General features: G+C 49.3%; 1 protein-coding gene across 9 annotated transcripts in view; it reads left to right on the top strand.

Moving 5' to 3' along the window:
* The window catches only part of TRAK1 (trafficking kinesin protein 1), a 133,952-nt gene that overhangs the window by 54,276 nt on the left and 64,389 nt on the right, over positions 1–15,287 (top strand). Inside the window, exon 1 of one of the 9 annotated variants that reach the window (XM_036897207.2) lies at positions 180–480. The exons of 4 other annotated variants lie outside the window; for them this stretch is intronic. In XM_036897207.2, the coding sequence (XP_036753102.2) occupies positions 417–480 (64 nt within the window). In that variant the 5' untranslated portion in view covers positions 180–416. Of the gene's footprint in view, positions 1–179; positions 481–1,580; positions 1,786–7,894; positions 8,164–15,287 lie in introns of those variants that run through there. 4 more of the 9 variants (XM_036897209.2, XM_036897211.2, XM_036897206.2 and 1 more) reach the window with 4 other exon arrangements.

Below are 15,287 nucleotides of genomic sequence, written 5' to 3'. Positions count from 1 at the left end.
GGCAACTGTTAGATTGAAAGATGAGCGGTGAGCGGGAGGCGAGGCCCGAGTGAGACCTCCAGGTGGTGGTGTGTGTCCCTGACGTCACCCTCCGCGCATCCGGATAGGACAGTTCCGGCTACTCCCATTCAGGGCTGCTGGCCGGGCTGCTTTATTAGCTGCGCTGCCGGGCTCTCTGATAGCTCTGCAAATCGCTGCCCTTTCTGCTCCTGCTACCCTTCCCACCCCCAACCCCGCAGAATTTTTCTTTCCGCAGCTCCTTTTCTGATCTGGCTCCAGACTATCAGTAAGAATGCACAGCTTAATTCTGGTGTGTTTTGGGATGCCCTCCTGCCCAGTGTTCTGGAAGGGCAGGGAGGCACGGCAGCGTTTGACTTGATGCTGATGGCGCTGTGAAGTCTGCAAGAATACTGACTATGCAGAAATTTATTGAAGCGGATTATTATGAACTAGACTGGTATTATGAAGAATGCTCAGACGGTAATTATGGCTCCTGCAAAACAGAGCAGGGATGTGTAGGGGCATTGTCTGCCAGAGGGTAGAAGGGTGTCCTGAAACCTTTCTGGGAAGCCTGGCAGAAGGAGGGTATACTGGAACAGCCGCGCCGGTGGGCATGCATGGCTCTGACAGTTTGCGAGGCATGGTGGAGGGGATGGCAGGTGGGCAGGGCTCGTTGCCGTGGGCTCAAAAGGGGAGCATGATAATTCTGTTGGACTGAATTCTCTCTGGGGTGAGGCACGAGTGTGGTGGTGTGTGTGTGTGTGTGTGTGTGTGTGTGTGTGTGTGTGTGTGTGTGTGTGTGTGTGTGTGTGTGTGTGTATGTGCAAGAGGAGAAGTGCTGCCTGTCCTCTGTGCTCAGGAATAGTGTATTTGGGAGGTGGCTCTGGACTGGCAGCAGCAGGCCTGGAGTATCCACCCTTTCCTGAGCCCAGACTTGGAGGCTGCGGGGAGGCTGAGAAAATGCAGAAGCAGCTTCCCACCACGCAGGCGACTCTGATGAATTTTGCCTGTGGGATCCCACACAGATGGGGGTGGAGAGGTGTGGGGAGGGGCCAGGAGAGACTGCCTCCTTCTGTCACCGGCTCAGTTTGTGCAGGGAGGGTGTGGCACATTCCAGAGCAGACAGGGTGGAGTTTCTGTGGGTGGACAAGCCTGAGGAGGTTTCAGCCCACGGAAAATAGCAGGGAGGTACATTCTCAGGGAGGCCGTGGGAGGGGCGTGAGGCTCTTGTGGTGTTCGGCCTCAAAACTGTGTATGACACATTAATCTGTCTTCTTTAATGTCTTCTTTAAAATGACCCTCAAGTCACATGTCTTTGCACACACATACACACACACACACACACACACACACACAACACAATTAATATTTCTCTTTTGAGGGTCAGTTCCCCAGTGACATGTTCCCAGCCTCACAAACCATTGGGAGGTAAGGTAACTTGCTTGTTAACTGGGGAGTTTAAATGGGGAGTTTGAGATTGCTCTAACCATGACTGTGTTTGATTAATCCAAATGACGTAACAGGCTGGGAGCTGGCCTCATTAGCAAGCTGAAGATCTACATAATTATCTCTTTTCTGCTGATTTCTGCCTGGACCATGGGCTGTAGGAGAGAGACCAAGAGGCTTTCTTGGAGGGGTGGGTGGGTATTGTGCTGAGGTACAATCCCCAGTTGAGCCCCGTGGTCCCCCAGCATTAGATGAAGACAGTGTCATGCTGAGTCTGTGCGCATCTTTCTTGTGAGTAATGGTGATGGTGGGCAGCTCCAAGGGTCTCAGGGAGAAAAGGTGAGTGGATTTGTTTTTCTTTTTGGATATATTATTCTTGAAGCAAGTTCCCATCCTGTTACCCAACTGCAGGAGACCATCAGAGGGACGCTTCTTTTTGGAAAACCACCGACCTCTCTTGGTTTCCTTGGTGCCTTGTGACTCACTGAACCCGCCAGAACTTTTCAAAGTGTGGGCCTCAGTGGGCCTGCAGGTCAGGGAGCACTGGTCACAGCAGAGCACCTGTCCCAGGCCTGTGCGTGTGGGTGCAGCCATGGCTCCCACGGATCCATCCCAGAAGTGGGGGACGAAGGTTTCATGACCCAGTTGCTGCACTGCCCAGCTCTCTACACCCCGTGTCTGTGGAAATACAGCCAGTCATTTGTGGTGGTCAGTCTGAAGAGAGAGGAGGCCCATTCCTCTCTGGGTGTTTGTCAGAAGGATTTTCCTACCCACAGCTTCTCAGCCGAGTTTTGGCCCCCGAGGCAGCCAGATCTATCTTCTACCAACAGAAAAGGAAAAGAGAGGAGGTGGCTCATCTATCCAAGGGTAAATAAGTGTTAGTTGCAGTTACTGTCCAATTGTGTGTTGAGCAAAATACTTGTCTTTACACTCCATCTCAGTTTCGATGAAGAGGAGAAGGCGATTGGGACAGAATTTACTAGGACAATGGGCATTTTTATAATCCCATTTTAAAGATAGTTAGCAAAGCAAAATAAAAGGAATGGAAGCCCAGAAATTATCCAGTTTAGGAAACCCATAAAAGGTGTGTGTGTGTTGTGTGGGGTGGGGTGGGGCATATCTCAAGCATATGCTAGTTTTCCTGTTACTTGTGTACACATTTCTAAGTGGTTGGGCTCTTTCCTGGCCTAAGCAGGTTGGTCTGGAAATACCATTTGCCTCTGTTTATATGCATCTTTAAAACTGCAAATTTCAATAGCCCTTTCATTTCTCAGTCCTGACCTGCCTCCTGAGGAGGCCAGGTAGGAGAAGAGCCCTAGCACTGCTTTCTCTCTCTCATCATTTTGCATTTAAATCTTTAATGAGGGAAACTCTAGGGAACTTCTAGATAACAAAAGATTAGTCAAATGTTTTGAAAAAGATGCAAAATCATCATTAATGTCAGAGTTACTGACTCACACTTAAATTGCAGGATTAGCATTGAAAAAGTAATGTATGCAGGTGGTAATATAGATTGCAGGACAATTAGAACTCCTCTTTTAAGGTTGGAATTAAGAAATGCTGCTGTTCTCTTTACCCTTTGAGGTTTAGAATAGCTTTATTCAGTACAGAAGACTGTGTCCTTCCCCCTTATCTGTTTTGTTGTGGAGTCTTACACTCTATCCTCCCCACCCTTGAAACACACAATAACACCCCAGAGGGTGTAACAAGGGGCATGAGGCAGGTCCTTAGAATAATAAGAAATTGGAGGGGTTGATTGCCCAGTACCTTCCTTAAAGTAGTTTTTAGAGATTTGAAATAGCTAGCTGTCAGCACAGTATATCACAGCCTTCACAGAATTTGCACAGTTATACTCAGTGTTTGCAGTTTAAAATCTGGTGTCAAACAGGGTTGTGGTTACCTACACTGGATGTATCCCAGCTCTAATTGCAGAGAGCCAAAAGCTAGCAGATTGTGAAAATCACCTGCTGATTAAAAAAAGCAGATTTTCAGATGCACTTCAGACCAGGAGAAGCCCTAAGAAACCTGAACTTTTAGCACATGGTTTTAGGTGATATTTCACATCAGGTGTGTTAGGGAAATTGTGCCAATGCCAGTGGAAATCAGCCTCAGGCACAGGGGTCTGGAAAATAATTCTTTAGGTCTGTCATGGAATCTTAGGTTGTTTCTTTCCTACACTGGTCACTTAAAAAAAAAAGTGTGGTTGGTTATAAAGAGTGTGAGGCTCTTTTAATATTCAGAAAGGCTTGGGCTCAAAGTGTATGTCTTTAAGTTAAAGAAACAGTGTACCTCTGTAGTCTTTCTAGGAACAGGTAGGATGGTAGAAACAGCGCTGGCTTTTGAGGCGTGTTTGTGCTCTCTGTGCGGTTGTGTGGTGTGGGCACATCCTGGGACCTCTGTGAGCCTCCGTCAACCCAGATTTCTCATCCGGAAATGGGGATAACCACATTGACCAGAGTCACATGATGAGTGTAAGGAGTGTAAATAAAGTAAAAGCTTTTCGTAAATGGTGTAGTGCTAGGCCAGTGCCTAATTTTATTTTCTTAGAAATAGTATTCGTTATTCATTTCTTTTTAAAAGTCCCTTTGAAAAGGCGAATGGTATTCTGAGCAAGATGCAATATGTTGACTATCTGTTTCTTGCAGCAGTTTCTTCTGTAATCAACCCCCCTTTCTTCCACCCTTTTATAATATTTGAATGTCTGGGCAGGAGGTGGAGTAGTTCATACTGATTTTTTAAAAGGAGAAACTCAGGTAGATGGTCACCAAAGTTGTTCTTCTGACTTCTTACTCCATAGTGAGAATCCGTGATGCTACACAAGGGCAGTGACACATCCTGCTAGTGTCTTGCTGGCAGTGACCTCTCAAATGCCACCCCAATGGGGAGGCTGGCTGGCTGTGTGCACGCATGTCTATTGGAGGTATTTTAAGCATTAATTGAAAACCTGTTACTAGGTCTTTGAGATGATTTTCTAATTTTCCTGCACTTTGTGTCAATGTAAGCAGGCCCCCATTTTTTCATCTTTGTTTATTATGGGATGTACCTTGGGAGGTAGAAGCTGCCTTTTCCCTTTCTAGACTTAGCACTTTTCTGCAAGGCTGTTAGTGATTTTTTGAGGCATGAAACATAAATGCACGCTGTAACTTAGTTCTTATCACTGGCTTTGGTAAGGACAAGCAAGGTAAAGTCCTCAGATGTGGAAGCGGAGGACTTGTGAGTGAGCTGACCAGAAGCCCAGAGCCCCAGGGTGTTGGAGCTTATGTTTCTCTTATGTGTTTTTTTAATGACATCATCAAGGTTCTTGGGGAAATGACCCTCAGTTTGGGCTGCTCTGCTCTGTGTGAGCAGAGAAGTGAAACGTGTGAAGAACCTCGAGAGAAACACGTGCAGCGGGTGGCCTGGGGTCAAGCGCAGAGGAGTCGCGGGCCAGGAGGTGGCAGGAGGCGCAGGCTGGGGAGGCCAGCAAGGGCAAAACTCACATCTTGACACAAATGGGTGCCCCTTCAGGGTGCTGCTGCCCAGGAGGGCTTTTGTGGTGATGGACATATTCTGTGCTTTGACATATGGGGGCCACTAGCCACATGTGCAATGGCTGAATGGGACCAGCAGGACTAATTTGGGGTTTTATTTAATCAGTTTAAATTTAAACATGAACAGCCCCAGTGGCTTGTGGCCACTCTTTGGACAGCGCAGGGGAGAGCTTCTGGACGGTGAGTGACTTCCGTGGTGGTGTGTGGAGCAGATCTAGAAAGGGACAGTCACAGAACAATGTCTGTCTCCCCTGCAGCAGGCCAGTGACAACTTCCTCTGGCCTCCCCACCCAGCGCTCCCAGAGGAGACAGGCTGGGAGCTGACACCCCTGCCTTCCTGCTCTGGGCGTCAGTGTCTGGTCCTCGCCCCTTCCTGGGGTGAGCAGCTTTCTGCGGACAGGGCCGGCCGCCCTCGGCTCTGCACACCGCGCCAGTGGGAGTACCCCAGAGGTCAGGGCCTTGCTCAGGCCTCCCCGTGTCTCACTTGGCCCAGGGATGTCAAGGCTCCCCCTTCTTTGGCTTTCGGGAGAACTGCTTTATCAGCAAAGGTGCGCTTTTGCCCATCTCTGCCTTTACCCTTGAAGTGAATGCAAAGTGGATAAGGTTTGAGAATTCCCACACATCCCCACGGAGGGAGGAGGAGAGGTTTGGGGTCTGGGGTGGGGAATATCCTGAAGAACGACTAAACCCAGAGAAGTAGGGTGACATGAAGAGCCTAGGGTGGGCTTGTGTTCAAAATGCCATGTCCTAAATGTTTATGATATACTATATAGACATGGACATCATTTGTTAAGGATGGCCTAGATCTGAATTTAAAAATGAGTATAGACAACTTTGTTATGTATGAGTAATCACTTGAGAGTATTTTCAAATATATGAAATCAATTTTCATTTTACTTATTGTAAGGTAAAATCGAGCCGAAATGACCAGGCGAGGAGGCTACAAAGGAGCCAAAAGTTTAATAGGGCGCAATCCCAGGCGATGTTCGCCGGTCTGGTTAGTCACAGGCCGGAGAAGTCGCACGCAGCAGGGCAGGCAGTGAGTTTATAAAGAAGTTAGGGGGAGGGAGAGCATAGGTCTACAGTGGCCCGAGGATTGGCTAGCCTAAGGCACGTGTCATTGGCCCTTACAGTAGACAAAGGACTAGAAAGTTACTACTCCTTTTCCAGGTTGGGAGGGGGCAGCAGCCGGGGATTTTGGCACTGTCATCAGTCCAGAATCTGTTGGTCTCTTTCCCTTACTAGGCTGGGGTGGGGGGCTTTGCTGTCCCCCTTTATTTGTTGAGGGCTGAGCTCGTCTGACGTGCTCACCCCTCCCTCAGGTGCCTCCAGCCTTATACTTATATTCACTGTTTTCCAGTACAGGATCCTAAACATCTTACAGTCAGTCTGATAGTTGCCAAATAAATAGTGTTTAAGGTGGACATTCTCCTTGCCTCCCTCCCTCCCCAGGGCTTTAGACTCAGTGTTATTTGAATTCAGTGGAATTAACAAACCCAATTCGATAACATTTATTGAAATTAAATAGATTTTTTCCTTAGTGTGTGTCCTCATAAACATTGTACTTGTTTTGCAGATTTTCAAAGTGACTTTGAACTCCCCACCAGTGAATTTCTACAAAACCTCCTTTTTACAAAGAACACCTTTTTAACATTGTAAAATGATGTAATCATTTTTTAGTTTCCTAAAAATTAACCAGGCTGTGCATATGTCTCTAGGTTTTGATTTTTAATAAAATTTTACTATAATCTCTTTTTCTGTTTAGAGGCACTTGTATATGGTCCTATATTCATTTTTGGGGGGGAGGTAGAAATTCAATGTAGCAGACATTTTTAGCCACCAAAATGGGATCCTGAGCCCTGAGGATTCACAGATGAGCGAGACCTAGTCCCTGAACTTGTGCAGAGAATTCTTTATGATGATCTTTCCCTGCTAAGCACCTCCCTCTTGGTTAAGAGAGAGGTGGAGTAAGTGTCCTGGTGCAGCTTTTAGAAGCAAGGAAACCAGCCGCAGTGGAGCTGGTGGCTGAAGTGCAGATGTTGGAGAATGTGCTGCGAATCTCCGAGACGCCAGCACTCCAGGCTACCTTTCAGTGGGTTTGATGGAAGAACCTGCCACTTTTTTACTGTTACAGGCAGGGGAATTGGTTTTGAGGTACATTACACAATTAAATGTGGATTCTTTTTCCAGGAAACATTGTAAGCTATTAGGCTTTAGATTCCCCCACCACCCCTACTTACCCTAACAATTAGAAGAGATCTTTATACGTTTGACTGTGAGTACATAGATGTAGGGTGAAAGTAGAATTTATAAAATGCAGATTTAAAAATAACAAATGCTGTGTTTTATTACCAAATAAAAGCTTGGGATGAATTAAGCTTAACACAGGTAATGGTGACTGCCATTTGCCCCCACCTTTTACTAGAAATCAGATGGATCGCCTCCTTTCCTGTTCAGCACTCTGTCAGGCTGTGGTCACAGTCAGACCTGGCTCACCTGCTGAAGCACACCCACAGGAAATCTCTCATCTGGGGGCGCTGGGCAGTCGTGTCCCAGGGCAGCTCCTCGGCTAGAGCCCCGCCTTCACACAGGTGTGTCTGCTTGAGGCTTGGCTGGTAGTGCCCTGTGCAGTTGCTATGAAACCTCCAGGAAGCTGCCATTCCTTATTGCCTCTGGGGGGAGGAAGAGTGGGGAGAAGAATCTGAAGGCTGAGAACTTGCCTGAGGTTCTGCACTTGTTTGCTGGCCTCTCCTCTGAATCTACAACACCTGGCAGGGTCACCTGGGGGCGAAGGTGTGGGGAGCATTCCCATTTTAGCAGGTGCTTCTCCGGGCCCTGCCCCGCCTCCCAGCTCCTGGGAGCCACCCCCTTCCGGTCTGTCCTGGGTGCTGCTGGGCCAATGGCCCTGTGCACACCCTCCACTCCAGCTGAGCCAGGGCAGGTCCGCGGCTCTGGCCGGGGCCCCCCGTGTGCCCAGTGGGCGCTGGCTCCCATGGCTCCTCCAGGTGGGCAGCCAGGAGCTCCCCCAAGGACTGCTCCTTAGGGAAATGTTTTGGCCTTGGGGTGATGTCAGCAATGTCGCTGAGAGACACAGGAGGGGAAGAAGAATGTTTTGAGTGCAACTGCCAAGATGAAAACAGCAAGCCCACCGATGAGCAGCAGGAGACCCTGGACCTCTTGGAAGAGGGTAAATTCTGTACTTTGCTTGAATTTGGTTCTTTTCCTGTTAGTGCCTAGGTAGGCTTGACTGTTTTACTGGTTTCACAGCACTTTTTAATTTTTTTATTGAGGTATAATGTCAAGTAGACCGATCTTAGGTGGTGAACGGCTTAGTGACACCCATATAAAACCACCACGAGAGAGCTGGCATTTCCAGCGGATGTAAGTCTCCTTGCACCTCTTTCTAGTTCACACCTCCCTGCTCGGAGACCATTGTCCTGACTCCTGCTACCTGAGATTTCAGTCTGTTCTTCATCTATGCAAATGGAATCAGTGTGTATTTCCTTGTCAGTCTTCTGTTGCTTAACTGCGATTTTCAGAATTCATACATGTTATTGCAAATATCAGTAGTGTTTTTTTTTTTCCTTTGTAGAATTCCAGCACAGTATTTTAAGAGTTTCAGTTGTTTTCTTGTGACCAAACAGGTTTTTGGCAAGCTAGTAGATGAGAAGCTGAGTCATTAAATAAAACATGTTTTTGTACTGGCATTGTTTACTTTTTAAAAAGTGTTAATCACTAATTTGAAATTGGGAATTGTTTTTTTACTTAGAAATAGTTCAGATAGAAAAGTACAAGGACTGACATCGAAAGCACCTGGGAATCCCCACTGGGCTCCTCAGAGGGAGGCTGCTAGGGGAAGAAGGAGGCGTTCAGAGAGACCCAAATTCTGGCGCGAGTCTCCCTGGCGGCTCCCGGGGCCCGCCTCCACAGCCGGGGAGAGGGATTTTAGGGGCAAAGCAGCATGTTAACACAGTGACTGCATGATGTCCTTTAGGTCTTGAGCCAAAACAGTCAAGATACCTTTTCAAAATTCTGCTCTGTGATTATCTATTTCCATGTCTCAGCATAACATTTTTTTAAAAAATTGTTTATAATTGGCCATATACCAAAAGTGGTTTTCTTGTGAAGTGACTGTCCTGAGAATATTAGTGCTTCACCTACAGGACAGTTAGAAATATTTCTTTGCCAAAAGGCAAACAGTGGGAACAACCAGGAGAGAGCAAGGGGCTCAGCTCGGTGGCGTGGTGCCCCACCTGGTCCTTTCAAGGAGGAGGTGGTGGAGGTGGGAAAGAAAGGGGTGACAGACCCGTGGGGGCTGTGCATTTGTGGGGTTCCTGAAGAGCTTGAGAGAAAGGCTTCCATCTGCCCTTGTAGAAGTAGGGCGAGCCCAGAGTCTCTGGGCCAGCCAGGGGGGGAGCTCCGAGGCCTTCACTTGCAGCCTGCGTGTGCCACATCACCTGAGAGCTTGTTAGAAATGCTGACCCCCAGGCCCCACTGCAGATCTACTGAGGCAGAATCTACCTTTTAACAAGGTCTTCAGGGGATTCCTGTGCACATTGAAGTATGAGAGGAGCAGCTGCCTTAGAGCATAGTAAGATGGTTTAAAAAACCAGTCTCTGAACCATGTGATCGTAATGTAAAGGGTGTACAAGGCTCTGGAGCAGTGTTATATACCCTAGCCAAGAGAAGAAAGAACTTGTATTCCACATATTTCATATACCTATATATCTTTTACTTCTTTTTTAAACTGAGAACCAGGTGGTGGTGGTGATGGCCTGTGTTTATTGTGTACTTACTATGTGCAGGCAGCATTCTAAGTACTTTATGTGGATTCATGCATTTAATCCTTAAAACAGCCATATGAAGCTAAGTACTATTATAATTTCCATTTCATAGGTTTTTAAGGGGAAACTTAAGTAACTCATCTAAAGTCACCCAGCTAGGAAGTAATTTCAACCTACATAGAATGGCTCAAGGACTCTGCTCTTAAATCACCTTGCTCGTAGCAGTTCTCAAAGTGGGGCCCCCCCTCAGCAGCACCACTCAGGAACGTGGGGGACATGCACACATGCACATTCTTGGGGCCTGCCCCAGACCTCCTGAGCCAGACAGTCTGAGGTGGGGCCCAGCAGTCTCTGTTCAACACACCCTTGGGCTAATTCCAATGCACGTTGTCCTGTGCTGGTCCACATTTCAGAGCTATCAGGTATCTTCTTTGTGATCACATTTGAGGTGGGTGACCCTGCCATCTTATGAGGGCATTCTCTCCTTCTCTCTTTTGTTTCCATTTCATTTCCCTCCTTTCTCTAATAAAATAGTTTTAGCTGTCTTGTAGGTGAAGTGTTAATATATTCAGGACAGTAACCTCAAAAGAAAGGTGCTTAACTGCCAACATGCTTAGTTTTCTTTGCAAAATGAAATTCACAGGCTTGCTCCCATCCGGAAGGAAGGCCGTGGTGTAGCTTGGGAATGTAAAGGTTTGGTTTAGAAGGTTCAGTGTCTGTGGCTGGGTTTGCAGGAAACCTGTCCTATATCCCAGAGCAAGCCTTTTGCTGGCCAGAACCCCATTTTTCCCTGACACTGTCACACCACCCCGTCTTGAGTTCATGGGACGGATGTCCCATGTGTGAGAGAGACATGCTCTATGAGTAGTGAGAATACGTGCAGGATGTGGACATAACTGTGTTCCCTGGATTCTGAGCGTGTTTAGGTGGTTTTCTATACTGTTTCCTGGTTTTCTGCTTTTGCTTGAAAACTGAAGGACAAAACTCGTATTTGGGTTGCCGTGATTGCTGTGAATACAGAAGACATTTCTTCTCTCCTGGTGACCTTGTGGGGTGATAGGCACTTTCTGATGTCCCCCACTTAATCTTCAAAACAGTCTTTGAAATAAACGCTGTTCCATTTGCCCATCAAAGCACCTGAGGCTCAACAGCTTGTCCCTGTCCAGAGTCCCTGCGCAGAGCAGGGCCCTCACCCTGCCTTGGGGCTGCCTTGTGCCACACGCAGGCTGTAAGCAAACCCAGTCATAGACCCTTCCCTCACATCATCTCATTTATCCTCATAACCTGTGAGGTGGGTGCTCACGGGGACCAGGCGCCCAGAGAAGCACGCTGGATCATGCATCTATAGAGGCCACTTTACTGTTACTGTCCTCAGGGAGAGAAAATGTCTGGGCTCTGTGTCTTTTGGTCCCTGGAGACTAGCCTGGTGCAGAAACTGAATTGACCACAAGCACTTTATCTGAGTGGCCTTCTTGGCAGAGGGCTTTGCTTGGATTCCCCAGTTCCTTCTGTGCAGGGTGGGATTGTGCAGGGGGAAATCACAGGGTTGCTGTGAGTGAAGTTGTAGGCCATGCCCCCTCTATGCCAGGCAGCACCACAGCACCAGAAAACACTGAAATCATGTTGTCACTCCTCATGGTACATAATGTGACAGATTTCTATCACAAGAATCACAAGAAATGGCTTTCTTAAGAACATGCCTAAAGAGGCCTGACTTGGTAGTGTTTTCTCACCTGGACACTTTTGAGGCTATTACCCAATTGTAAGATTAGTCACTGAGTTCCTGACAAGTATCATCCAGGATTGGTCTCAGGTGGCAGGATTTGAAAAGAGCATGTGCAGTGTTCTGGGCCTTGCTAAGTGCTTTCAGCAAGTTTAGGTTTTCTGAGCCCACAGGCTGTGGGTAAGTGTGCATCCTGTACTTAGAGGTGGCTGCTGACAGTCAGTATGGGAGTGGCAGCACAGGGTGGTTTTCAGATATTGGGCACTAACCAGCAGTTATTATTCTGGAAAAGCAGAGATGGTGGAACTCCAGTTGGCAGTGGGGACCCAGCCTCGCATGTCTGTGTGCACAGCTGCATCCTGCTGGGCCATCCCAAGTTCTCTAGTTGGTTCCAAGATAAACCCCAAGAAGCAGCATAAATAAAACTTTTCTCTAGTTTGAGAGGGAAATCCTGGGCTGCCAGCGGAGGGCTGGACCATGTGGAGAGTGACTGGGTCCAGACGTGCTGGTCTGGGAGGTGGCTGTGGTCTGCGGAGGGCTGGACCATGTGGAGGGTGGCTGGATCCAGACGTGCTGGTCTGGGAGGTGGCTGTGGTCTGCGGAGGGCTGGACCATGTGGAGGGTGGCTGGATCCAGACGTGCTGGTCTGGGAGGTGGCTGTGGTCTGCGGAGGGCTGGACCATGTGGAGGGTGGCTGGATCCAGACGTGCTGGTCTGGGAGGTGGCTGTGGTCTGCGGAGGGCTGGACCATGTGGAGGGTGGCTGGATCCAGACGTGCTGGTCTGGGAGGTGGCTGTGGTCTGCGGAGGGCTGGACCATGTGGAGGGTGGCTGGATCCAGACGTGCTGGTCTGGGAGGTGGCTGTGGTCAGCAGAGGGCTGGACCATGTGGAGGGTGACTGGATCCAGACATGCTGGTCTGGGAGGTGGCTGTGGTCTGCGGAGGCCTGGACCGTGTGGAGAGTGGCTGGGTTCAGATGTGCTGGTCTGGGAGGTGGCTGTGACCAGCGGAGGGCTGGACCATGTGGAGGGTGGCTGGATCCAGACGTGCTGGTCTGGGAGGTGGCTGTGGTCTGCGGAGGGCTGGACCATGTGGAGGGTGGCTGGATCCAGACGTGCTGGTCTGGGAGGTGGCTGTGGTCTGCGGAGGGCTGGACCATGTGGAGGGTGGCTGGATCCAGACGTGCTGGTCTGGGAGGTGGCTGTGGTCAGCAGAGGGCTGGACCATGTGGAGGGTGACTGGATCCAGACATGCTGGTCTGGGAGGTGGCTGTGGTCTGCGGAGGCCTGGACCGTGTGGAGAGTGGCTGGGTTCAGATGTGCTGGTCTGGGAGGTGGCTGTGACCAGCGGAGGGCTGGAGAGTATGGAGGGTGGCTGGGTCCAGATGTGCTGGTCTGGGGGTTGACTGTGACCAGCGGAGGGCTGGACCATGTGGAGGGTGGCTGGGTCCAGATGTGCTGGGCTGGCAGGTGGCTGTGACCAGCAGAGGGCTGCACCGTGTGGAGGGTAGCTGGGTCCAGATGTGCTGGTCCAGGAGGTGGCTGTGGTGATGTCTCAGGCTACTGTGGAGTGGGAACGTTGGCCCCAGAGCAGGCGCCATCGGGGCCAGGCCCTGCTGTCTGTGTTGACACAGTTGGCTGCCAGCATTTAAGGGTGTTAAGCAGAATGCAAAGGGTCATGGATGAGGAAGCAGCTGGCCTGGCTTATCGATGCCGACCTTAGCACTGTTACAAAGGCCTCATTGCCTTGTCTCCAGCCTGGGGTTTGGTTAGTATCCATGGCAACCCCACCGGCGACGTTGGTTGCTCAGGGAACTCCTCTTACTGGGTGTGGGTACCACATCACACCAGGTTCCATCCATGGTCTGTGAGTTTTGGGGTCCCCTAGCTGCTCTGCCCACATCTGGCACCTGTCCCCTGCCCTCGTGCTCCTGCCCTCAGCCTTCCTGATTGGAAATCCTCAGCAGCACAGCTCACCAAGCACTTGATGCTCGTTCCCCTACACCCCACTGTTACATGCAAGCATCCTACCTTCTGGGGGTGGAGAGCTCCTTGAGGGTAGAATTCAGTTATTTACCCAGGAGACTGGCTAAGAGTGCCAACTTCGGGGGGAAACAGATCTGGCCCTCCCATAGTAGCTCTGTCACCTGGGCCATTTCTTCATGTCTGAAATGTGGACAACGGTAATACTTTCCTCACGGACTGAACATAAACACTAAAGGGGATGATAGACGCCCTGCGCTGAGCAGAGTGCCAGCACATGGTGAGTCGTCGTATGTGAGCCATTTCGTTATCACCAGATAGACCCTTATTAAATATCCTGATGATGAGTGGCCACCATAGATCAACACTGAGGGTTCCAGTCTAGGGCAGGGTGCATGATTACAGCACCCTCCCAGACCAGCACATCTGGACCCAGTCACTCTCCACACAGTCCAGCCCTCCGCTGACCACAGCCACCTCCCAGGTTTAGGACCATGGTTATGCCCCACCTGACCTTGGACAAACCACTTGGCCTCTTCCCCTGTCTGGTGTGTTAAGTGGGGATTACATTTGTGTCATGGGGTTGTTGTGGGTTTTAAGTGAAATATTTGTAAAGTGCCAAGGTAGCAATTGGCATGTTGTAGACACTTAATTGTTATTTCATTTCCTCTTCCCTGCCTCATCAGTGACTTGCTTTGGTGCCCTGCTCTCAGCCTGCCTTGGCAAGGGAAAGTGAGCCATTACCATAGTCACACTAAAGTTTCAGTTTGTGTTGGGGAAGAGCAGTAAGACAGCCTGAGCTCTACTGTCAGGTATCTGCTCTTGGTATGCGATGCCTCTCTCCCACCTCCCTGTGCACAGCCGGGTCCCACGCAGGTGCTGGTAGAGGCTGAGCAGACTGCTGTTCGTCATGAGCTTGCCTCTGGGCCAGCCCCTGCCACCCTGCTGCCCCAGAGATTGCCGCGATGAGCCGGCACCTTTCACTGGAGGGGAGTGACAGTGCATTCTGCCTGTCTGCAGCTGGCTTATGAGCAGAGCTGCTTATTATTGATGCCTTCTTGTTGATGGAACTTTTTTCTTAGCAACTACCTCTTCATCTCTTTTTGTTATGTTGGACTTAATTTTGTCCCTTTCCAGATGGTTCATTTTTTTTTCCCAGTAAGCTGGGGGATTGGGGCCGTGGGAGGGGTTGACTCAGTTGGATACTAGCTTAACTTAGGGTGATGAGATGTATACTAGGGCTTTTATGTTTTCCAACCCTCTCTGTGCTTTTGGTTAGAAACGAGCCTTTCTTTGCACACACTGGTCTGAGAATAAAAGAAAATCTTCCACTTTTTTAAGTAACACCCTTCATGTGGCTTAGACAGTGCAGGTGGCAAGGGGCCTGGGACATTTGTAAGAATGTGATGCATTTTGGCTGTAGCCATTGGTGGTGGGACCTCAACCCTGTTCCTGTAGCCACCTCAAGGGCTGCTTTAAAGTACTTTAGTGGTTTTTTTTTTTTTTTGGTATCATTAATATACAATCACGTGAGCAACATTGTGCTTACTAGATTCCCCTCATTATCGAGTTCCCCCCACATACCCCATTACAGTCACTGTCCATCAGCGTAGTAAGATGCCATAGAGTCACTACTTGTCTTCTCTGTGCTCCACTGCCTTCCCCGTGCACCCACACACACATTATGTGTGCTAATCATAGTGCCCCATTTTCCCTCTAATCCCTCCCTTCCCACCCATCCTCCCCAGTCCCTTTCCCTTTGGTAACTGGTAGTCCATTCTTGGGTTCTGTGAGTCTGCTGCTATTTTGTTCCTTCAGTTTT

Source organism: Manis pentadactyla, chromosome 1 (assembly GCF_030020395.1).
Source record: "Manis pentadactyla isolate mManPen7 chromosome 1, mManPen7.hap1, whole genome shotgun sequence".
In the NCBI taxonomy this organism is placed as follows: Eukaryota; Metazoa; Chordata; class Mammalia; order Pholidota; family Manidae; genus Manis; species Manis pentadactyla.
Note: the sequence above shows the minus strand (reverse complement) of the source record. Positions and strands in the feature narration are given on the sequence as shown.